Source organism: Babylonia areolata, chromosome 1 (assembly GCF_041734735.1).
Source record: "Babylonia areolata isolate BAREFJ2019XMU chromosome 1, ASM4173473v1, whole genome shotgun sequence".
Lineage (NCBI taxonomy): Eukaryota > Metazoa > Mollusca > Gastropoda > Neogastropoda > Buccinidae > Babylonia > Babylonia areolata.
The window spans coordinates 47,377,763-47,403,740 of NC_134876.1; the positions used below are offsets into that span (position 1 = coordinate 47,377,763).

The 25,978-nt window shown below is 41.1% G+C and overlaps 1 protein-coding gene across 1 annotated transcript; it reads left to right on the top strand.

Moving 5' to 3' along the window:
* LOC143283523 (uncharacterized) lies at positions 1-25,688 on the top strand. The gene is made up of 13 exons (XM_076589771.1): positions 1-536; positions 2,585-2,621; positions 4,327-4,485; positions 5,670-5,782; positions 6,954-7,098; positions 9,057-9,259; positions 10,111-10,176; positions 11,800-11,917; positions 12,982-13,305; positions 14,718-14,825; positions 16,988-17,220; positions 17,989-18,276; positions 20,090-25,688. Exons 1-13 carry the CDS (start codon positions 438-440, stop codon positions 20,837-20,839), a joined length of 2,643 nt encoding a protein of 880 aa, XP_076445886.1. The 5' UTR covers positions 1-437; the 3' UTR covers positions 20,840-25,688.
* The last annotated feature ends 290 nt before the right edge of the window (positions 25,689-25,978 follow it).

Below are 25,978 nucleotides of genomic sequence, written 5' to 3' on the forward strand. Positions count from 1 at the left end.
TGTGTGTGTTTATAACAAATTGATCAGTTCAGTGGGGCGAGGTATTTCGTGTGCGTGCGTCCAGATAAGTCCTTGATTTAGATACTTTTCGTTGAGTTTAGAAGTATCATACGAAAAGACGAACAGTCTGAAACACACTCCAATGACCTGGCTATCTTCGCGCTGTATCGAAAAGCAGACGACAAAAAAGGACGTCGGGATACGTCACAATATTGCAGACCAATCAGAGAAGTGTTTAAGGTGCTCTCAGTGCAGCATGGAGAAGCCACTGTTCTAAAATTATTTTTAGCTCAGTGGCGTGAGGCAGACGACAAACATGCATGTGTGGGACTAGTTCAGAAATATCGTTGCGTGTTACGACGTTAATGATGACAACACAGCAAAAACGTACTTCTGATTATGATTGGAAATAGGACTTCACTGGACTGTCTTTCACAATGGAAATCTTCTTAGTTATATTGATTGGCTTTCTTACGTTTCCCTTCGCAGCTGGCCAAAATTGTAGTGGTTTCAAGGTGTACAACGAAAATGACGAGGTAAGCTGAGCTGTTCTGTCGATATATCTCATGGATGACTGGATTTCCATCGGTTAACAGACTTGATCACAGATTTTATTTGGCTTGAATTATCTTTAGTGTGGCAGTGATCATCGCCATATTATGTATTATGTCCTTGTGCTGAAGGCCAGTGTCAGTGTGCGTGTACGTCTGTGTGACCAAATAAGTCATAGCCTAGGTATCCTTCATCAGTCACGGATCGATGTTTATCCGCCCCCACTCTCTCTCTCTCACACACACTCTCTCTCTCACACACACTCTCTCTCTGTCTTTGTCTCTCTCTGTGTCTCTCTCTGTCTCTCTGTCTCTCTCTCTGTCTCTGTCTCTCTCTCTCTCTCTCTCTCTCTCTCTCTCTCTCTCTGTGCATGTGTGTGTGTGTGTGTGTGAGCAGGCGTGTGTGTATCAGTGCCGGAGTGCATGCGCAGAAGTGCGCACATGTGTGTGTGTGTGTGTGTGTGTGTAAGAGAGAGAGAGAGAGAGAGAGAGATTTCTTATCAATTTGAATGTAAGTTTTATTATTATTATTATTACTGGTAATATAAAGTCATTAAATTTCTAGAATATTTAATCCATCAGCCCTTATATAGATAAGAAATATTGAAAACAAAAAGAAAACAGTAATAACCAAAATATAGGTGTTTAAAAAAAAGTTACAATATGTACAGTGGTTGCAAACTGAACAAATAACAAAAGATTGAGAAGGAAAGAAAAAATGATTTTAATTGGCTTTTTAATTATTATTTTGATTTGATTATTATATATATTGTTGTTTGTTACTATGTTGTAATCAGTTTATGATTTATGCTCATGCAAATACTTAATTGTTATGAGTATGCTTTGTTGGATTTGTTCTTCACACGTGAGGAAGTTAATGAACAAAAGACTTTTTTGTAGTCATAATTAAGAGGCATGGGATTATGACATCAGCCCTCAAAGAAATCGGAATGACTGGTGCACAATGTTTTTGTTACTTTGTTGTAATGTTAGTGAGAGCTCATTTAGGCTGAAAAGCATGGAATCTTCGTTTACGAGTAAGAAAGACTGGTTTTACATTTTTCACCTCTATCAGTAAAGTTGTGTGCTGTGAAACAGAATTGTATTTTTTTCCCATGTGATATACTTGCTCACAACTACTCAAGTAAAACAAATTGCCATGTCTGGCAGTTGATATATATTTGAAAACAATATAATTCTTATTTAGTTATTACTTCACAAACACTACAAATTTGTATTCAGTGACTGGTGAATGAGTGTCATTGGCAGTTTTGAATGTTTTCTTTTCAAAATTCCAGTACTCTGATCATTTTAAATGGATAGAAGTGTACTACAAGTGCAAATTAATTTGGTACTGTGCTTTGATATTGCAGTTTTATGAATGGAGCTTACTCAGTACACTAAAACAATATTTTAGACATGGCTCAGAACAATCAACACCCCAGTTTGTCTACAACAAGGAAGTTTGAGAAAACCATAATCAAGACGGAAAGAAGAAATCGGCCTCAAAGCAGCCAGGATGCTGCAGTGTTTATGTTGTCCAAACTCTTGGGAAGACAAATCTTTCTGATGGGATATAAAGATGATTCTGTGTAAGTGTGATGATCAAAATTGGCTAACAACTTAACAAGTGTATTAGTCTTGAGAAGCTTAGTGCCAGGATATTAATATTACACCCCAGGCCCCACAGAAAAAAAAGGAAGAAGAAGGAAATAAGACTTCTAATTGAGAGGAATTCAGCTGGCAAAAACAACATTCTTAAGGATGCAGTGCATAACAAGATGGCTTTGACAAAGAACATACATCAAAGACAAAATGAATATTTGATAGGTTTTATTGTTGAGTGTTGTACTTGTGAATTGATTTTCACAAATACGTTGTAGGAGGCTGAAGTTTGGCTTTGTTCCTTTGCACTTTGTTTTGTTTTTAAAATGTCATTATGTATTCCATTTTATTTTGCTTTTGTTTTGATGACTTGAACTTGAAGATTTTTTTGCCAGTTATGGTCAAGTGAATCTGTTCTTTCATTTCAGGTGACAAACGTTACGTGTACTTTGTTTAAAACTGAAGGTAAATACTATTTAGTATTACTATTAGACTGTAAAAAGTATTGTTTACTTAATAAGTACTACCAGTGTCGCAGGGATATCATGACAGGAAGTGTAGAGTACAGCCTTGTCACATGGTCCCAAACCTAAACGGACCTCCATAGCAGCATAGTCATCATCATCATTTAGTCGTCGTCCTCCTTCATGATCAATAATTAAAAGGACAGTCCCAAATTATGTGGCCTTTAATGCCCTGATCTCATGGTGACCTCAGTTTCGATACCCTTCACTTTGGCGTTAGTCTTGCCAAGGTCTTCAGTGTCTGCAGTTTTATGAGGGACTGTTGTTTGAGGGATGTGGTGGTGGTCTCCACTCTGGGGAAGACGCTCACTCAGTCTGACTCCATGACAAAGTCATAATTGTTATCAGTAGGGGGCATAGGTGGTGTCCTAAGTACGTTAAATCAAAGGCACTACTTAACATCACCAAAGTGACTCAGCAGAAGTGCGGGGTCTCTTCTGCTGTGTGGCCTTCTGGCGACCTTACATCAATGGTTCCCTGTGGACTGACGGCGTCGGGACTAAGGCAGATGAACCAGGCATGGCTGTGTATGAAGGGGACTCAGAATGAGCAGTGTGGGAGTTATGCCACTGAAACGATGCAGATGATGCCCCCCCTCCCCCTACGCCCCCCAACCCCCCCCCCCAAAAAAAAAGAAAAAAAAGAAAAAAAAATTATTACCAATGTACTTGCGTAAGAGCCAAAGATTAAGTTTGGAATGGATTGCCAGTTTGAATTACAGTTTGTTTATGTTGTCACATTTACAGCTTAGTCTTTTGTGAAGGACTATGATTCTCAAACTAGGAGGCAAAATTGCACTGGCTCTTAGTGCTGCAGCCTTGTGGGCTAGTTGGCCTTTGGGAACCATCCCAGCGCTGACTGTCCTAAAACCCTCTTGGCCAAGAGAGTGGGAATGTAACTTAGGCAAGACACTTTCCACTATAATCAAATTCTAGCCCAAATATTCAGAACAGCAGTTGCCTCCTCTGCTGTTCTGATGGTCATAATCGGACACGACTGACTGTCGTATATGTTGTCACACAGAATATAATAATAATGATTAAAACTTTTTCACTGCCATAGGTGACCTTAGTCGACTAGACGTTGCACTTTTGGTGACAAGACAGTGCACCGCCATAGGCGACTAAACATGTTAAAAAGACCATGCCAGTTTCCCGCCAACAGAACAATGACTAACCTTTGCTCCCTGACAGTTTGAAGTGAACAAGTCCAGCATGTTATTTTGACATGATCCAAAGTCTGTGACTGACAGCATCATATCTTAAAAAAATTGGCGCTAGGGAGTATTTTTCACAAAGAAACTTGGCAGTAAAAGAGTTGATTGATAATGATAATTGACACACCCTTTTCATACTGTTGTTGAATGTTGACATTTAAATTTGTAGTCAAGCGCACTCCTTTGCACTTTCACTCCTGCAGTGTTGACTGTTTGGACACTATGCATGAATACTGCATAAAAGAATTCTTGTTAAAGAAGAAAGATTATTGTTAGTTTGATCATAGTAGGGAAGGACTCTGTATACATGGTTACTCAAAAGAAAATGTCTTTACATGAATAGTCAAATAACTTATTTTGAAAAATAAAACTTAAACCTTGTTTGGGTGTTCATAGAAACATGGCTCATTTTTTGTTGTTGTTTTTTCAGCCTGTGTCAAAGATTATTCTCAGTTTCCAAATAATCTGACCGATGGTGATTCTGTTGCGGGTCCTCGGAACTTTGAGGTCAGAGAATTTCGACGCAACTTTACACAGCAAAATGTTCTTACTTCTGGTGCAACCTTTACATGGAGACCACCACTTGACAGTGAGTAGCACTATTGAAAACCTTTTTTTTTTTTTTTAAATTTTCAATTCAAACATTTCTGTATCTCTTTGAATGAATCTTAATTTCACAATACAATATCATGAATATGTTTGTTACCATATTTTGCACATATATCTAAACTGTAATGTTAAATAATCATTGATTATTTGCATGCTTATCTTTTCACCATAAACAAAATTGGTGGATTGCTTACGCATCGAAAGCCTGCTGATCCAGTGCCAGCTACGCTGGACAGGACACGTTGTCCGCATGACAGACAGCAGGATCTTGAAGATGCTTTTGTATGGCCAGCTGAAGGAAGGCCACCGTGAACTTGGAAGACCCTGCAAGCGCTTCAAGGACACCTTGAAGACAAACCTCAAAGCCTGTGACATAGACATCGCTTCCTGGGAAACTGATGCCTTGACTGCTCTCACTGGAGGATGCTGTGCTTTAGTGGCATAAAGACATTAGAAAACAAGAGAACACTGGCCATTAAGGAGAAGCGTGAGCAAAGGAAGCAGGGCTCAACTTCTGGAGATGTTTTCTCTTGCAACACCTGTGGAAAGTGCTGCACATCCAGAATTGGCCTCTTCTCCCATATTAGGACACACACCGACAGATAAGCCTGCCTGCCTACTCATCCGTCAGACTGACAGGAGACTCCATCTATACTGTGTATGACTTAAGTCATGATAAGAGTTGAGCAAAGCTGAGTTGAACAAAAAAGAGAGAACTTGGAGAGAGAGAGAACTTAGATGACAGTTTAGATATAACATAACAGTTGAGGTTGAACAAAAATGAAAACACTTGGAGACAGAGAGAAAGACAAATGACAGCTTAGTTAACAGACTGTTTTCCAATTGTTTAAAGAACATTTCTTTTTTCTTTTCTTTCTTTCTTTTTTTCTTAAAATTTAAAAAAAAAAAAGTTTTTAATCACTTCACAGTCATTGATTGGACAAACAAAAGAAAATCATAAAACAAAATCAATGATCTGCATAAACTGAAAAACAATTAGAATTAATAAACAGAAACAGTAACTGCTTTACAGTTTCTTATACTTAGCAAACCATGTCTCTCTGTGTTATGATAACTACTGTTTTTCTTTTTAAATTCTAATGAATGCTCTAATCTGTTTTGTGTCAGTTAGATGAAGTTATGAGTGATGTTTCATTTTTTCAGCGACCAGTCGCAGACACACAAAAGGATTCTACCTGAAGCTGGAGCGTGTGGGCAGTGGAGTAGTTATCTGCAGACTTATTGACCTGCAGCAGTTTGATCTGACGCAAAGCTCAGTAAGTAGCTCACTGAGCGAACACCAACGAATTATATGGTGTTATGGCATACATACTTAAGGAAAAAAAACAATCAGTTATTCATAGTTCAACTCTTCCCTTTTTGATTTAGAATACGTCTGTGAACATGAGTGACAGATGTGTAAAAGATTAACTGTTATAAAGAATCTGTAAAGAGACAGGATTGGTGTCCTCATGTTGTCCATCTTGCGGCTGAAGCTAACAGACAAGAGACTGCTACTTAAGTACATCAAGCAGTTGTTTTGGATATCAGACAGAAAAGAAAAAGGTACAAACATGAACTTGAAAGTTGAAATTTTCTATCTGCTAGGATTCTGTGAGAGTGAAAATGTCCTTGATGACATTATATAGCTGTTGGAAACTGAGCTGATGGAGATCAGTCAGGATGAGGATGCCAGACTTTCAAATATCATGAACTTTGAACTGATTTAAGAAGAACACTAAGTTTGTTTTTGTTGTTGCTATTGTTTTTTTGTTTGTTTATTTTTTTATAGAAATAATGGATTTAGATGTTTCAGAGCAGACAAGGACGACAGTGCTGAATGGTGTTTTCTGAATCCACATTGTTCTTTGAACAGGTGGCTAGTTTTCAACATGGAAGTGACATTACCCAGAAATTATTAGTTGTAGCTGAGATGAGGTTGATCACAAGTGAGATTCTTACTTTGAGCTGACTCAGTGACTGCAAATGAAAATTGTGACAACAGACTTTTTGTGTTTGGCAAAGTCAGTAAACATTGCTGCTTTTTTTGTGTGGCTAGACCTGACATCAGTGTTTCCACAGCACCAGCAAGACCAGTTGTCTCTGCATGAAAATGAAGACTGTCATTTCCTGTTGTGAACATCTTGGAAATTATGTCATTTTATACAAATATATACTATTATTATAGAAGAACCGAGAGCTTCTCAAACTAACGCTTTACTACATGTAGACTTGAGCAATATCTAAATCTTGGTGCTTTGCTTTGTTGCTATAGGTGTTTTGTTTTGGTTACTGTTATATTGCGAATGAATAATTCAAGTAAAATATTCATTTCAGTTGTTGGGTTAATATTAGGATTAAGGAATTACATGATAACTGTGGCAGGCTTTTCCCTTTTTTTTTTTTTTTTTTTAAAAGGATTAAAAAATGATTTGTTTCGGTGTGCAGGACTTCCACTTTTCCTTTGAGATATACCCTTTTCGTGGAGAATCTTTTGAAACTTATCTGACTTCACTCACAAGTTTGCCACCACCAACAGATCAGGAAGATGGACTCGAGGAACAGACTGTGTTCACCATCCAGCCTGCTCAGAGTAAGTGTGACTGTACAATGTCTGCTTCCAATTCCTGGAGGATTTTGAGTTCACCAGAAAGAAGCACTTTTGTTTCAGATCCTTCTCAGATAATAATAGATAATACTTATATGGCACAGATTCCCCATGTAATGGGCTGTAAGCGCTGTACATGAAAGAACACATACACAATAGTGCATAACATACCTCTGCACATGAAAAAACAACACATGTATGTGTATTTATACACATGACAATACTATACATTGCAGGTATGAACATCACACACACACACACACACACACACACACACACATGCTCGCGCGCACACACACCTGCACGCACACAAACATCTTCCGACAGACACACACACACACTACATGATGACTTCAGTAGAGGGCAAAGTGGGATGGATAGGAGATCAGGGAATGCACTCCCTTGCCATCTCAGATAGTGCCACACATTGCTGTTGTTTGAGCAACAGCTTAGAACACACTGGTATCAGGCATGTGACTGTACTGTTACATTTGAAAAAAAAGTTTTTGGTACTGCATACTTTGAATATTACAGTATAAAACTTCTTCTTCTGCGTTCACTCGTATGCACATGAGTGGGCTTTTACGTGTATGACCGTTTTTACCCCGCCATGTAGGCAGCCATACTCCGTTTTCGGGGGTGTGCATGCTGGGTATGTTCTTGTTTCCATAACTTACCGAACGTTGACATGGATTACAGGATCTTTAACGTGCGTATTTGATCTTCTGCTTGCATATACACACGAAGGGGGTTCAGGCACTAGCAGGTCTGCACATATGTTGACCTGGGAGATCGTAAAAATCTCCACCCTTTACCCACCAGGCGCCGTCACCGTGATTCGAACCCGGGACCCTCAGATTGAAAGTCCAACGCTTTAACCATTCGGCTATTGCGCCCGTCAGTATAAAACAGTTTCTTCTTTAATTTTTTTTTGTCTGCACAGTATTTGTTTTGTTTACTGTTCCATAGTTTTGTGTGCTTCTAGCTTGCAGTCCATGGCCTAAGTGCCTATCATTGGGCACCTCATTGTAAGTGCACTGCAAACAAACACACATGAGCGCACATGCAAACACACATTATTACACCCATTTCAATAATTGAATAAACTGCACTGAAAATGTTTGTGGAAAGGCCTACGTTTGTGTTTGGTAAACACAACAGTTTTGAAAAGCTAATAAGTATTGTAGAACTATCTAGCTTCCTCTTGAGAATAATTACAAATGAAATGGTCTAGAATTTAGCCAAATTCATGGACTGGAAGGCACTTCATATTGTAAAGCGTACACCCTACATTAAAAAACAACAACATACACCTGATTTTAACAATAGAAAAGGTGCAACACACTACAAGGCATGAACATATGTTAAACAAAAGCAAAAAGATCAAATTCAAAACAATCAAAAGAAACTTTGTTCATGGTGAGATCAAGAGAGACTGACATCATCCATGGGCTGTCAGTATACACAGAAGCTTTACATACACTCACATACAAACAACACTGTCATCTGCTGAAAATCAAGAAAAAAATATCTTATTCTTCAGAATCACTGACAAACGACTCCTTAATACAGAGTATGGTTGCCTACATGGTGGGGGTAAAAACGGTCATACAAGTAAAAGCCCATTCATGTACAATTAGGCGAACATGGGACTTGCAGCCTACGAACGAAGAAGGAAGGAAGAAGAAGAAAGAAGTGACAAATGCTGAGCACATCTTACTAGCAATGAGTCGATTGTTTCTATCATGTTTTGTTCGGCACTGGCTGATAACAAGGCTCTGACATCAGTCAGAACTTAACTACTTTGTATTGTCAGCTGGCAACACACCCTCACTCACAGACACACACAGACACACATACACACACACATTTTGTTCATCATGCATGTATTCTAGTAATTTCAATCCGCCTTTTTGATTTTTAATTTTTTTTTATATATACAGACTACAGCAGGATGCCAGTGATATATCCCAGTCACTGGACAACATGGATCAACGTAAAGCTCCATGAATCCAAAGGAATAGTGGAAGCCAGTTTTGGCTTTCCTTCTGATGACTCTCTAGCTAAAAATCTCACCTCCTTCTACGTCCAGCTTGCCATAGACGGTCAGGGCCAGTCCTTCAGAAAGGTGCAGATTAACAGGATTGTGAGTATCCCCATCCTTTTATTTTGGTCAGTAGGAAATGATGTCAGTCGGGTTGTTATCATCAAGAACATGGTAAATGCTGGTACTTTTTTTCTTTCTTTTCTTTGCTTGTTCATTTTCACAGTGGTTCTTGTTTTACTGTCACCAGAAGACTTTTTTTTTGTTTTTTTTGTGTTTGTTCTTGTTTTTATACCTGTGTGGGAGTGGGGGTTGCGGTTTGGTTTGCTTTTAATATTTGTAACACTGTCACACCCTTTATGTTAAAGTGAAGAGTCCTTCCATAATATTGTAAACACACACACACTCCACCAGCACACCCCCACCCACTCCTCACACCTCATCTTCGATTTATGGTTCTCCATAGATGCTAAATAATCACCTGGGCAAGTTTTTTCAAGGGAAAGTTTGTGGCATGTCAAAATTCATTGGCCATATATTCTTGAAAATGAGTGTGTAAGCCAGGATGAAATGACATAATGTAGTAATTTCCTTCATCGTGTCAAAAGTGATGTCACATTTTGGAACTTATAGGAAAGCCCTTGAATTATCAATATTTTAGATTTATTTTACAGTGCTCTTTGTGTATTTATTTGCTCAGTTGTTGTGGATAGGCAAAGGAATTAGTTTGTAAATTTATAAAGTTAAGTACCTTTCATATGTTTCTAATTTTGTGAATGGGTGTGTGTGTGCGCGCGCGCGTGTGTGTGTGTGTGTGTGTCTGTGTGTGTGTGTGTGTCTGTGTGTGTGTGTGTGTATGTGTGTATGTGTGTGTACACAGTGTACCTGTTTTCTGTAATGCCTGTTTTGGGGGTATTTATCATGTTTTTGTCCTTGGTTTTCTTTCTTTTTAGCTGCCAACTGAAACTCAAGGAGTATATAACTTCACCAACGTGCCATCAGGAGCATACAGAGTTCAGGTCAGTGTTTCAGTTGGTTTCTTGTCAGATACTCTTCTTCAATAGTACACTTTCATTGCTTAACCTGTTCAGTGCTTATAAGATGTCATTTGACACCTTGCTTAAAGTGTTGCCCAAAGGCCTGTCAGACGTTCAGTGACGTCCTGCATCTGTTTTGATTTTTCTTTCATCAGAGCCTGGTTCAATGAACACAAACAACTGATTAGTTTGATGTGTCTGGATTATAAACATACATCTTTAAATCAGCATACGTCGGGTGGAGAACGTCTTTCTTCTTGGTATTTTTTTGCAAACTGGACTTCGTCAAGCGCGCATGAAAGGTGGGTTTGCTTAATATGCAAAATGGGTGTCAGAAACTTTATCCAGCAAAGACAGTGGTCCCAGTCAACAGATTTACACAATGTTGCAGGGTGTGCAGATGATTATGTATGGTAATAACAATGAGAGATATATCTATCTTGTCTGAAAATTGGTTTGGACTCAAGTGTTGATGACAACGACAGTGATGAAAGTGACAGCAACATGGACACTTTGTCCAGTCCATCTATCCAATCAGACATCAGTTTTGAGCAGATGTCAACGACTGACAGTAAGGGAGCAGTACTTTCACTTAATTTTAGAGGAGGGGGCGGAGAGAGAGAAGAGTGGTGAAAGACGGTAAGTCAAAAGACCAGACGCAGGGCATGGAAAGGGGGCGTGACTGTGACCATCAGTGAACTGTTTTTTTACAGTGTTCAGCAAGCAGAAAATGGATAACAGCCAATGATCCATGATTTTCATGAAACCCTGAGTTGACGTACTATGGATGGGAATAATGGTTTTTTTTTGTTTTTTTTTAAATTTTCATGCTTTTTGTTATTGATCAGTTGGTCCTCTTCTTTGTAGTGGAGCAAACCATTGCCCAGCAGACACTTTATCGGCTCAGTTACAACTCTTAAGTGTTAAAAAAACAACTTGACTGCTCAGTTTCTAAGAATATGATCGACGTTTTTTTTCTTGACTGAACCCGCATTTGTCATTTTGGAAAAAGCTTTACTGATCAGTTTCTGAGAACATTGAATTTATCTTGACTGAACCCACATTTGTCAGTTTGAGACCATTATTCACTTACACATTTACAGGCATTGTGATTGTTATCATAAACATAAAACCTGTTTTATGTTCTTCTACAGGTATATTCTGACAATAAGCATGCTATTTTCAGCTGTATTTTCTATCTTTTCCTTTTGGTTGTAAAGTGGAGGTGGAAATATACTTTTTTGATGACCCCAAAATACTGTCATCACTTTGAAACGCCTGAATAATTATTTGCTTTAACAATAAGTTGGGAAAAAAAGGATTCAGAATCCTTATTCATTTTCCTCCACAAAATGGTTTACATTGGTTCTGCATCTCCTGCATTTTTTTGTGCTAGATTAAGAAATAGAATATATACCAGCCGCCGTGGCGAAGTGGTTAGCGTCGCGGACTGACGGCTGGGAGTACGCGGGTTCAAATCCCAGCGGAGGTGGGTTTTTCGGCCCGTGGCTGGCTCCTACCCATAGTTGAGTGTGCTGTTGAATATAATGGAGTACAACACAACACACTGTAAATTGTGTAATGTTTTACTTTTTACTGTTTCAGGTGGTGCCGATAGACCTCCATTTTAATATCGCTAAAAAATGCCAGTGTTGGGTTTTCATTCGTTATTATACCTGCCATACCTGCAGATACTCCATGACAGAGGTCTTCAATTTCACACGTAAGTGGTCGATACCTCAGCTTGTTGCATTATCTGTTATTTGTGTCCAGGGGGATAACACAGTTTATGTTAAAAGCTTGCTTTGTAGAAATTTGTAATTACACACACAAAGATGGGGATTAATCAGAACCATTCTGTGTTCTGTTTTCTCACTCATGTGTGTGTGTGTGTGTGTGTGTGTGTGTGTGTGTGTGTGTGTGTGTGTGAATGACCATGTTAGAATGATATCACCACTGACTGGGTTACTTACAAGTAGTGTAGTTTCATCATCAGAGAAGGTAAATCATGTCAACTCCTTGTCTCAGTACTGAACATCATCCCTGTTTCTGGCCTCCTGTTTTTTGCACAGCTTTTTCAGCTGACTCTTACTGAGTAGTTCTTGTAAGAGGGATGAACTTGACCTTTGGATGTGGAGTGTTTCTCTTAAATAGTGGCTAATTCCCCATGTCCACATATTTGACTAAACCTTTGCCAAATACAGGCAGATAGAATGACTGTATGTGCTGGAAGATGGGGAAAAAAAAACAACCAGGAGATTTTATGCATAAGCAAGTTTTGGAGTTTCAGAAAGTTTTTTGAGTTTCAGAAAGTTTCAGTATTACTATTAGTCTAAGAAAAGCATCACTGGACCATTTTTGTATAAGCATGTTTGGGAGTTTCAGAAAGCAAAGCAAAGCTTCACTGGACTACGTTGAACATTTACTCCTTCAAATGTAACAGCAGCATGTAATAAGATTCTATCCTTGAGGGCATTATTGCAGTCTTAACTCTCTCCATACAAACGGTGAAAGAGACGACGTTAACAGCGTTTCAGCCCAATTACCATCATCAAAATATTGCAAGCGGAAGGCTCTTATACTGAAAAGGTGAATGTTGACAAAGAATACCACAATTCTGACGACGGAAGCTAAAGGTTGGGTCATTCAGACACCCACTGGACATCCGAGGGGTCTGTGTAGAGGAGAAGAGAGGACTGGCCGTACTGAGTGAGTTAACAAGGGGTTGATGATGACAGTTGTACTTAACCCATTCTTTCCCTCCCCACATTCCCATTTGATCACCAGGTGTCATCACTGATGTCTCTTCTCCTACCCCCACAACTGACCTCCAAGAAGTCACCTCAGCAGCAACAGCACCTGTCGGGCATTCCACTGGGCAAACAGACAGTACTGGCGTGGCAACACCACCTGTTGGGCACTCCACAGGGAAAACAGACAATGCTGGCACGGCAACACCATCTGTTGGGGCTCCCACTCATGGAACAGGGGAAACAGACAATGCTGGCATTGTGGCAGCAGCTGTCAGTGTCTCAGTGCTGGCGGTGATTGTAGCTGTTGGGGTGCTGGTCTATCTCCACAGGAAAAAGAGGCTCACTAAGCTCTGTAAAGGTAATGGTGAATATATGTCTGAATCTGTGGCGTTTTTTGGTTTTGCTTATTTTTGTTCTCAGTGGTGGTGATGATAGGTGTTCTTGTCATTTTGCTGGGTTGATGTTGCTGTTTTTCTTTTGTCGTTTCTGCTTTCTGTTTCTGTCTTCCCATGTGCAATGTGTATGTGTGTATTTGTGTTTATGTGTTTTACTTGTGTCAGTGCATGTAACTGATGGCCATGTTGATACTGAAGAGTGCAGAGAAAGAGCTGCCATCCCAGTGTCTCTTTCCAGTAATGGAGTATTTTTCTCTCTTAGAAGTTTTATAAATGTTTAAAAGTTTTGTTGTTATAATTTATTGTTTTGCAGTTTTTCAAGATTTTGTTAATTCAGTTTTTGTTTCAGCAAGCACACAATGGAAAATAAACCAAAAAAGAATATGGAGGAGAACATATGTGTGTATATGAACAGAATTTTTGTGCATGGATATAAACATGCATCTGTATAAAGTTACTATAGTGTCTTATGCAAGTGGAATGAAAAAAACTTGCTGCAATCAGCATCAGAGGCAATTTCAAGGCTTGTATGTTTACTTCCTTGAATGATCTCACAAACCCATGTGCACGATGTCATTCTTGGTCAAAAGGAGATAGTAACTCTGTGAACACTGTACATCATTTCTAGGAGCTACCTCAATGCATAATGCAGTCACACATGCTCACTCTCTGTTTCTGTCTGTCTCTCTTTATGTCTTGTGATTGACCATGTAGACGGGTGCAGTAGCCGAGTGGTTAATGCGTTGGACTTTCAGTCTGAGGGTCTTGAATCTCGGTGACGGCGCCTGGTGGGTAAAGGGTGGAGATTTTTCCAATCTCCCAGGTCAACATATGTGCAGACCTGCTAGTGCCTGAACCCCCTTTGTGTGTGTACACAAGCAGAAGATCAAATACGCACGTTAAAGATCCTGTTATACTGTTATGTCAGGGTTATGGAAACAAGAACATACCCAGCATGCACACACCCAAAAGCAGAGTATGGCTGCCTACATAGCAGGGTAAAAACGTTTATACATGTAAAAGCTCACTCATATACATACGAGTGAACGTGGGAGTTGCAGCCTACGAATGCAGAAACAGAAGAAGAAGAAGAAGAATTGACTATGTCATTGTTTGTCAGACTGGTACAGCTTCCAGAAACAGTCACAATGCTTTTGGTTTGTTCTTTTACATCTTTTCACTGGCATTGGGGAAACATCTTCAGTCACATGTTAAGTCATCGTGCTTGTTCACTTACGCATACATGAGCAATTACACATACACACACCAACTCGCACTCTCTCGCACACTTACACTCCTTTTCCTCCTTCCCACCTGATTATGGATGATAAAAATTATGGCTGCTTTTATTCATTTGCAAACCGTTTCTCAACAGATGGTGGTAGTTATGATGTGAATCCAGACAACAACAATCTGAAAGGGAAGCCAGACAAGATGGTGAACTCTTTTCTCCCCATAGTTGACCCCACTGACAGCGAGGAAGGTAAGATGTTTTTGTTGGCTCACTGCGTCAACAAACTTTAACAACTGTAGTCCTGGTGTTTATGTATCTCTGTGTGTGTCTGTGGTAAATGTGAACAACTTCATTTTCTCTTGAAATACTTTGTCTGTTTACTGCATATCTGGCTTAGAATAGAAGCGGTTAGTGTCTCGGAATGATGGCTTGGAGAACATGGGTTCAATTCCCAGCAGAGGTTGGTTTTTCAGCCTGTAGCCAGCTCTTACCAAGAGTTAAGTGTGCTGTGGGCTTAAATGGGAAGACTGGCACCACACAGTTGAGTATCGTCCACTTCATGACTGCATCTTTGGCTGTGTTGCTCAAATCTCCTGACCAGTACTGCAAGTGTCTGCATCTCTTGGGCCAGGTTGACGCTGGGATATCATTATGAAAGGAAGTGTAGATTACAGCCTTGTCACGTTGTCTCAAACCTAAATGGACCTCCACAGCAACATCATCATCATCACCATCCTCCTCCTTCATCATCAATAATAAAAAATGTCACAAAGTCTGTGGCCTTTCAAGCCATGCTTTTATGGAGACTTATGCTTAGGATGAGTCCTGTCAAGGTCTTCGGTGTTGGCAGGTTCATGGGGGCACTGTCTTTGGGGGGAAGTGGTGGCAATCTCACACTGCGAGGGTGGGGATGGTCACCCAGTCTGGCTCTGTGACGAAGCTATTATTGTCATCAGTAGGGGGCTTAATAGGTGGTGTCTTAAGTACTTTAAATCAGAACAGGCACTACTAAACACCACCAAAGTGACTCAGCAGCAGTGCAGTGTCTCCATTGGCGTGTGGCCTCCTGGCAGCTTGACATAGATAGTTCCCTGTGAACTGCCGACTTCGGTAATGAAGCCCAGGTATGGTTGTGTATGGGGTATTCTGAATGAGCAGCGTAGGAGGAATGCCACTTAAACGCATTAGGGACAGCAAAAAAAAAAAAAGAAAAAAAAGTTCCCCATGCAATCCAACTATGATGACAATGCACTACCATGAACACAGGGCACAGGAAGCAGTAAATGTTCTCACAATCATTTTACTGTCACAGTATATTTTTATTTCTGTCCCTTAGAACTTCAGCACTTCTGTCTTAAAAATGGACACACTGATCAATAGTTGTCATTTAATAGTTTTTTTGTGTTTTTTTTAGTAAAAATGGTAATCCATTCTGCTTTGATTTTACACTCTGGAAAAGTTTTACACTATTTACGTAAGCCCTGTTATATGATTTGGTTAAAGCAGCATTCTCTGTGATGGTCAAGGGCCAAAATGACAGCTTGGGTTTTGTCATCCAGTTTTCATCAATTTTGGCACAGCGATTGATTATGACCAGAACTCAAATGTTTTCAAAAGTCAAGATTAGAGGTCAAGGTCACAGCTGTGCAAATGAAAACAACCTGTCACAGAATTAACGGCTTTATGTTGTGCTTAAAAAAATATGAATAGAAATAAAGATCCACAATTTCTGTGTTGGGTTAAGTCGGTGTTAGTTTTGTCTTTCATCCATTTGTTTCAGGGTTATGCATCCATGTGAAGGGTGGCTATGAAAGCACTTTGATTTCTATCTGCACAAGATTTAGCGCTATATAAGTACTCTTCTTCTTCTTCTTAGTAATAATATTATTATCATAACACACAAGTCTTGGAAGGCCTTACCCATACTAATAATAATGATGATAATAATAATAATGGAGATTTATATAGCATGTATCTCCAGAATTATTGCTCAAAGCGCTTTACTTTTTGTTCTCCACTCTCCACCTCCCCCATCAATAACTCCCCCCCCACCCCACCCTCCCACCACCATACACATGGAAGCACATGCCAGAGACCCATCCCTTGTTTTTCATGCTATATAAGTACAGTTCTTTTTTTTCTTCTTCTGTGTTTTTTTTCTCCTTCTTTTTCTTCTTTTTCTTCTTCTTTTTCTTTTTCTAACATGTGAGTCTTTGAAGTCCTTACCCATCACTTGTTTAGTGCAGATGGTAAAAAAGTGGAAGTTGCATGTGTGAGTTATTCCTCTTGTCTGTATGGAGCAGTGGCCATGATAAAATGTGGAAGTATCACATGTGAGTTTTCCCCTTGTCTGCATGAAACACTGTACCAGTTGAGAAGTGAAGACATGTCACATGTGTGTCCCCACACAGAGCTGGTGGTGCCACAGCTCAGCAGGAAGAAGGTTCTGCTGCTTGCCGCGGAGGACCACCAGTTCTTCACCCAGGCTGTGGAGAAGCTGGCAGACTTCCTGCAGATGCACTGCATGTGCGACGTGACCTTTGCCCCCCAGCAGATGCCGCAGCTCCGCAAGGTCGGCAACAGCTACTGCTGGCTGTCCAAGGAGATTGACAGCGCTGATTATGTCATCATCGTGAGCTCTGAGGTGAGTGGTAAACCATTGTGGAAAGTACTATTTGATGCTTTTATAAAATAGTTGACAGGTGCTATAGGTGAGCAGATAGTGTGCTAGATTTTTATTTATTTATTAAGATTTTCAGTCTGAGTTGTTACTGGTGAGCGGATGGTGTGCTAGATTTTCAGTCTGAGTTGTTACAGGTAACTCAGTGGTGTGCTAGATTTTCAGTCTGAGTTGTTACAGATGGGCGGATTCAGTCTTGAGTTGTTACAGGTGAGTGGATGGTGTGTTATATTTTCAGTCTGAGTTGTTACAGGTGAGTGGATGGTGTGCTCGATGTTTGGTTTGAAGGTCAGTAGTTCAAATCTTCAGACGAAGGACAGTACAGAATGCAAGACAAAAAAGAAAGACTGAGTTAGACGTCAAGAGTTATCAATCAGCTTAAGGGTTTTCACTCAGAAAACATAGACTTGGTGACACTAATTTTGTTACAAGTGCACATATTCAGTTGGATTTACATGACACATGTCAGTATGATTTACCTTTCTTTGGTGACAGTAGAAGGGATAGTACCATGACATATGTAGGTGGACACACATTTCAGGGTGCAGAACAAAGCATGATAACTTTTGAACACTGGCCAGATATGAAGGTTCCACAATCATGTGGCGTTTTGTGTACTTGTGGAACCAGGTTTTCTTTTAAAAAGTACAGAATTTTTTGTAATACTGGGAAGAGGTTCTCTGTAACACATACACAAATGCTAGAGGGATAAAAGTGCACTATGTTGAACAGGCGGGCCTGAAGCTCTTTCTGGCTTTCCGGAAAGGGAACGGGTACACCAAAGCTGCCCTGGGACCTGAAGGGGACCTGTTCACACCCGCAATGCAGCACATCTGTGGGAAGATTGCCAACAATGAGGATGTGCGCAACGTCATGATGGTGTACTTTGAGCACACCTCCCTGAGCTGCCGCCTGCCCATCGCCCCCCTGCCCTCCTTCCACTACCACCTGCCCAACCACCTGCCCAGCTTCCTGCACCACATCCACGGCCTGGACAAGAACAGGATGGATCTGTCGCAGGTGGGATCTTCGTCTGGTGTCTTTGTTTGATGATCATCCATAGGTTTTAGCATGCCTTGTCCAGCGATCCATTCCAATTGTGATTCTGATTGTGAGAGGTACTATGTTTCTTTGGCCCAACCCACCTTGGTGAGAAAATCAAAAGAAATGTGAATTTTCATTCTTCTGACAGCAGTTACATATTACCACGAGCATCAGATTGGACTCAGAGAAGTGTGTGTCTCTTTGTTTCAAACCATGAGGAAAGAGAGAAAACAAATCATCCACGAGCCTTACTGAGCATCTGCTGGTAACAATCCACATCCAGAGGAGCCCAGTGTGGCTTCCTGTCCTCAAATCTCACAGGTGACAGTGGGTCTTGAAGCTTGACCACAAGATCCTGTCAGCCTGGCAATAGGCAACAGAATATAAGACCCACAAGATCCCACCTGTCCCTTTGCAATAGACAACAGAAGGTAAGATCAGCAATCATCCATAGAGGACTGCCCCTGTGAAAGTCAGCAGTCATACACTGAGCACTGCCCCCTGTATAAGTCAGCAGTCATACACTGAGCACTGCCCCCTGTATAAGTCAGCAGTCATACACTGAGCACTGCCCCCTGTATAAGTCAGCAGTCATACACTGAGCACTGCCCCCTGTATAAGTCAGCAGTCATACACTGAGCACTGCCCCCTGTGTAAGTCAGCAGACTGGTCCACTGAGGGCCACCACTTTCTGCTCAGTTTTTCTTTTCTCACATAGACCTTGGTCTCATGCATGATTCTTATTGAATGGGATCTGTTTGCATGACAGCAATTCCTGGAAGTTCAGATCACTGATGCATCACCAGGAAGTCTGTGAAGGTGAGCAAATCCAAGGACAACAAGGGTCCTCCAACACCCCACAGACCCATCTTTTGGGCTGCAGAATAGCTGGACCCCTGTGTAGTGCAGTAAATGCTGCGGCAAAACTGTGTAACATCATCATCTTGGTGTGAAGGGACACTGTACTGCAACACACCAAGCTGGCACTGGATCATTGTGCTGCAGTTAGGTTGGTGCCAGTCTCCCCACCCATCCAGCCACACACATACACACCACTCCCAAGACACCTCACTCCTCTGGGAATATGAACAGCTTTCCTTAGCTGGAAAACCTGTTCATAAATCTTTACTTATCGGACTTTGACTGACCAAAGATGATGGTTCCAGGAGTAATTCCTTCATGACAGTTAACATCGCTGTCTCTTCCCCAAAGCCATTCCATGCAAATCATTAGGGCAGTGCTTTTCTCTGTATCAGTTTGATATGGTCATTATTTTGTGTCATTATTTTGTCTCTTCCCCCAGGCCATCCCATGCGAATCATCAGAGCAGTGATACCAGTTTGGTATAGTCATTATTTTGTGTCAAGTTTGACAGCTCTGAATAGGTCAGTCAGATGTATTTTGGGACTAGGGCTGTTTGAACATGTCCAAACATTCTAGTGTTTTGTCACTGTACCGGTACCGTATTTGTTCAGAATGCAACTAAACTTCATTTTCCTGTTTCCCTTTACTGTTTACATGTGCAGGTGTATCTGTATTTGTCATCCTTTCCGAGGCCCAAGTTGTGAGATAGCATTTTGGCCATCTGTGAATTTAGAAAACATGAGCGAGAAAAATCCCAGTGGAAGTTGGGGATTGGGCCAAGGTCTTTGGCTTCAGTATTGGGAGTCATTTACTTTCCACAGGAGGTCTATATGGCCAAATGTCTTAAGTTCATTATTCTAGTGCACTTTGTTACTGAGACTAACACTGAATGAAAAATAAAACAGCATGGCTGTCTCCTTTGCAGGTGAACCTCCCACTGCAGGGCAACATAGAGGAGCTGGAAGGTGGACAGGAGTGGCTGAGTGCTGTGAAAGAGGGTGAGCGGTACGAGCAGCTCAATCCCAGATGGTTCGAGCAGAAGTTTGGCCAGCCCACTGAGCTCTTCCCACTTTCCAGGCTGAAACCAGACTTCATCACACAGGAGTCGGAAGACTCGGGCTTCACCGAGTCCAGAAACTCCAGGGAGCTGAAGCGCCAGCTGTCCTCTGCCTCCCTCAACGCTGCAGGTCTGAACGGCGAGGCCTACCTGGGCACGGACCTTGACGCCTTCACAAGGGACGACTTCTTTGCTCCTTCCATTTGTACTGACCTCACTGCCTACACAGTGCCCTACCCTTACGATGACAAACCTTTGGAAGTGGATGACCAGTCCATCAGTGAAGGGTTCCTCAGGCTGAACCAGCAGTACGAAGAACAGCTGAACACCATGGAGGCTCCACAGGATCCCCATGACAACCTTGGTGATCGGGTGGGTGGAGGCTATGACAACCTTGGTGGTCAGGTGGATGGAGGCTATGACAACCTGGCTGGTCGGGTGGATGGAGGTTATGACAACCTTGGTGGTCGGGTGGATGGAGGTTATGACAACCATGGTGGTCGGGTGGCTGGAGGCTATGACAACCTGGCTGGTCGAGTGGATGGAGGTCATATCAATCTGGCCCAGGATGATGAGGGTCATGACTGCATCAGTGTATCATCTGCCATGAGTGTTTAATGATGATAATCTCATTCCTCTTGCCCTCAGATGTCTCCACACCCCTTACCCTGTTTTTGCTCCCTCCCTCAATCCTGTTTTCTCTGAAACCAAAACTTGAATAAATAAAAAGTTATTTGCCTTTAAAACAGTGGAAGAAAAAGAAAGACTGGTTCATATAAAATATGCACAGGGCAATACATGCACAAAGGTTGTAACAAAATGCAAACTGACTTTTTCATAGCATGCTGTTTTACATTTTTACATTCCAAGTACCCAGTTGCAGAACCTGCCTGAAGTGTGTGATAATAAAAGACAATAAGATTCCCTGTGGATTTGCCCTTGCCTCTCTCTCGCACCTCCCCAATGGGGCTTTAAGTTTCCCCTCTGACTGCATCATAATCACCCAGTTTTCAGCACAGATATGACATCATGTTTTTGCTAATACTTTTATTTTTTGTTGGTCGGTGTGTTGAATCCACACATTACTGAGAGCCCTTCGAATCAAAGGAAGGGAAGGAAACACGTACCCTTATAGGGTTGTCTCATTTGAGTGCGGTTGAGCATCAATGCAAGGAGTGCACATGTGGTTTGATCTGATGATTTCACATCGGTTGTGGGCCGATAGTGGAAGTGATATATGTGTTTGAAGGAAACTGTGGCACGAGACAGAGGTAGGCCACCTTTTGGGCTTGCCTTAGGCGTGACAGCCAGATCTGTAGAGCTCCTCCATGTGAGCTGACAGGCGATGGGCGCTACCCCCACCACTTTTTTGTCGTTGCCAAAAAATGACAGCACTGGTATGTTGCCAAAGCATAGAATGGCAGACATTTGGCAACAAAAGACTTGAGGTCCCTGGTGTCTCTGGGACAGGGCTGTGTAATTGCCCAGGTAGGTACCATCACGAAGGGGCATACTGAAGGCTTGGTGGCTTCTCTACCTGAGTGTGGCATGTTGGAGCAACCTGCAGAAAGTTGTCGGCAGTCAGTGGCTGGGTTGGATCAGGCTGTGGAAGTGCACTTCATGTGCCCGCAGGTCACTGAGTCTCAGACAAAAAACAAGAACGCCAGAGAAACGACAGACAGGCAGAAAATATGAAAAAACATAGCCGTATGAAGAGCACAGGAACAGGAGTCATGATGGCTGCCGTCAAAAGAGGGCGCTAGCTAGCTGGACAAAGGGGAGGTTACCTACTTCCGGGAGGTTATCGGCCGTAGTTGCTTTCGTTTTCTCCGCATAGGCGGATAGTAGTTTGCATAGGACAGGAATGTCAGACCCCTGCCGGAGTCTGCACTAGTTGGGTCACGGTAAGTATGTTATTTAAACGTAATTTTAGATAGAAAATTTCCTTTTTTGGTCACTGTGCACTGTGATCTAAGGTGCTCCAAACCCCAACCCTACAGGCCACACTGTGGTGATGTTTGATCGCTACACCAGTGAGAGGAGTCCTGCCTTCTTGTCCAGCAGACACATGTTCTTCCTCTCTCAGCGGAGGGCAGAGACTGGGAGAGGAGTGAGGAGGGTGGGTGTCTGCCAACAGCCACGATCTGCGTGTGGGTGTCCACCCTTAGGGTGGCGGGACTTTCTTACAGCACATGACTCTGTCCATCCACCCCTTGCAACGCTGGGCAGCAGAGATCAAGTGACCTTGCACTGTGAAGTTCTGGTAGGTGTATAGATGGATGTGGAAGATATGACAGGTATATGGATGGATGTGGAACAACACTGTGAAGGTGTGATAGGTGTATGGATGGATGTGGAACAACACTGTGAAGACATGGTAGGTGTATGGATGGATGTGGAACAACACTGTGAATATATGATAGGTGTATGGATGGATGGAAGTGAAACTGAACACTGTCAGGACAGGTTTGCAGATCACATGCACAAAGAACACAGCTCACTTGTTGACACATGTTGGTGTGTGAAGTGGATGGTTTTGTGGACAGGCTTACTGACAGCAAGCATAAACAATAGAACTCTCACACTGTCTGAGTGAAGTGCAGTCTGTGTGGTGCTTGTAGGAAAGCTGACATTGGAGAAGTTGAATGTTCAGGTCTGGTGAAAAGTTCAGCATTATGTTTTGTATTCACAGAGGACTACTGTTGATGAACACACTGTGTGTTGTGCATGGTCAGACAAGTCTCAAGTGTAGCATTGGTTTTGCATATGCTGGTGAAACTTGACAATTCAGAAACCTTAGCATTGGATATGTACACTTTTACATCCTTTTTTGTTGTTTTTACTATATATTTACATTATCAGCATTAAAAAAAAGATGAAATCGGATCCAGGTGCAAGCAGGACTGTACCTTGGGTTGTGGCCACCAGGGACTGATGAGTTAGTCATAACTGGCTCCCTGTCTCACACAGAATAAAGTACAAGATCAGCACTCTATGTTATAAATGTATTCACAAATCTACCACTTCCTATCTCTGTGGCTGCCTTCACCTCTACACTCCATCTCGCTCTCTATGATTGACTTCGGATTCACTCTGTTTATGCATACCCAGATTCAAACACTCGACTGTCGGCCACCGTTCTTTCTCTGTCTCTGGACCTTATAATTGGAATGAACTTCCTCTTTTGCTTCTTCAAGTCTCCACACTCAGCTCTTTCAAGTGTGGCCTTAAGACCCACCTCTTCCCAAAATAGCCTCACTTCCCTGTCTCTTCTTTGTCTTCAGTTTCTCCATTGTTACGCATACATGTGAATGACTGGTGCGAAAGCGCTTTGATTTGTCTCTGCACAAGATTCAGCGCTATATAAATACCGTTATTATTATTATTATTATAAACTAATCTTAGATACTTACTTTCTTTATCATTTAATCTTGTTGGAACATCTGTGACATGATCTGTTAAGAAGGATTTTTCACTGTAAATTGGGTGAGGCAGGGGATAGACTGGAAGAAAAAAAAAAATTTCCGTGTAAGATGAGCACCTGGCCAAGAGAATTTATACTCACATACTGTGCATTGTTCTCCAATGGCAGCTGTAGCATTGAGACAAGTCTCATTTCTGTGTTACATGAGCACTTCAAAAACAGTGATATTTTAATCCTCTACTCGTGTATTCATCTGAGTCTCAGACATTGGATGTTGGACTGATAGCTCTTGAAAATGACTGAAACATTTCCAATCAAATCAGCACCTCGTATGAATGATTTTTGTGTGTGTCGAATTGGACATGGTAGTCAATGTTTATGACCAAGATGCATAGAAATATCGGCTTTTATGGACTTGCAAGCACCACTGAAGTGATGTCAGGCATTCAAGCTTATTGCCTATACCGATAGCATTTTTTTTTTTTTTTTAACTCATTCTACCCCACAGCTACGTACCTACAACAACTCCCCTGGATCAGCACTACATGAGACCACTGCTGTAAAAAGTAGGGTTGTTTACTAAATTGTTGATTTGATCTAAAAAGTAGGGTTGTTTACTAAATTGTTGATTTGATCTAAAAAGTAGGGTTGTTTACTAAATTGTTGATTTGATCAGTCAAACAAAGCTTTGTTTTCATGCTTCCCGAATCCGCAAATGGCTCAGTTTAGAACACCAACTGTACCAAGTCAAGAATAAACAAAATCTGAATAGTGTATTGGTACGAGAATATTTGTACCAGGTCCACAGGGTAAGAAATCTTGGTATGTTAACTTGTACCTGGAGTAGAATGAGCTGAACAACTTTGGCACTGTGACAGTGACTACCTGTTGGAGGAAACTAACTGTGATGGTCTCTTCCACAAGCATGCCACCAAAGACAAAAACAAGTTTTCACCAGAGCAGTGCATGCTCAGTGTATTGGTTTTTGTTGTTGTTGTTGTATTAGTACTATTACTTTTTTGGTCACAACATATTTCTCTGTGTGAAATTCAGACTTTCCATTTCTGACGAGTTCAGTTCAGCTTCTCAAAATGACACCACTGCATTCAGACAAATCCATATACACCACTCCACATCTGCTAAGCAGATGCCTGACCAGCAGCATAACTCAAGGCGCGTAGTCAGGCCTTGAGGGGGAAAAAAGCGAAAAAAAATGCATGAACAAATAAATGGATACATCATTTGATTCATGAATAAATTAATAAGTAAGTGAATAGATTTAAACGAATTATATAATAAAGTAAGCAGGTAGTTAATGAAATTTTAAAAAATGTAGGAAAAGAAAAAAATAGAATAACTAAAATAAAAAAGACAATAATGATAATCGATGAATAAACAACAAATAAGCAAATAATTGTAAATAAGCATACAGACATGCACACACACACACACAACACACACACACAAACACAAACACACACACACACACACACAGGCACAACAGACATGCAACGAACATGCAGTTTCACAGATATGAAAGCCCAAACAAAAGTGTACAGACCCATTCTGGTCTGGTGGAAGTTAGGTAATCCAAGACTTCTCTAGGGTCATACACCAGGACAAAGAGAGTCAGTCAGTGATCTGTGCACAACAGCCTGAATGACAAATGTAAAGTCCAGTCTGTATCAACTGATCACACTAGCGAAATAAGGTTCTTTCAGTAGTGTATCATATCAATGCACAATCATTGATTGCTTTTGATGTGCATGGTATGTTTGTGTGTTTGAACTGATCTTCGCCATTTCATGTTGTTAGTGACGGGGTTTAGTGACCTCATCTAGACTATCCATGACTTGTACCATGTATATAAACATGTCCATGGGTTATATAACTGCATAGCCTGTCATTGCTGGAAAAAAAATGTTGTCTTTGTCTTTGAACGTGATCTTGCCACTCTATCTCCTGTACACATTTTTGCTTTACTATCGCGTCTCATCAGGAATATATACAACATCTGAAAAACTGAAACTGCTGACTCTTTTTTTTTAAAAACAACAACAATGTATGCCATTATGCCATTGCAATAAGCATGGATGTCCTGCTGCACCTTTGCAAAGCTGAACTTTTCTGTGCTTTAAAAAAAATTTTTATATGCATTTTGCTTTTGTTGTAAGCATTGTTGCGCACTGCATTTAGATTGTTTTAAGAACATTCACGGGAATGTTTATAATGTGTGTATGCTTTGATGCCACTGATGGCCACAATGGGGGTTGTTGTTTTTCAAAACTACACAGGAGTGACATCTAAAGACTAATAAGTTTCTGAACATATCA

Bases quoted from the DNA above. Each gene is read 5' to 3' on its own strand.
- LOC143283523 (XM_076589771.1), top strand. From the start codon at position 438: ATGGAAATCTTCTTAGTTATATTGATTGGCTTTCTTACGTTTCCCTTC. The intron at 7,099-9,056 runs GTAAGTGTGACT...TTATATATACAG, and splicing joins CACCATCCAGCCTGCTCAGA to ACTACAGCAGGATGCCAGTG. The intron at 11,918-12,981 runs GTAAGTGGTCGA...TTTGATCACCAG, and splicing joins AGAGGTCTTCAATTTCACAC to GTGTCATCACTGATGTCTCT.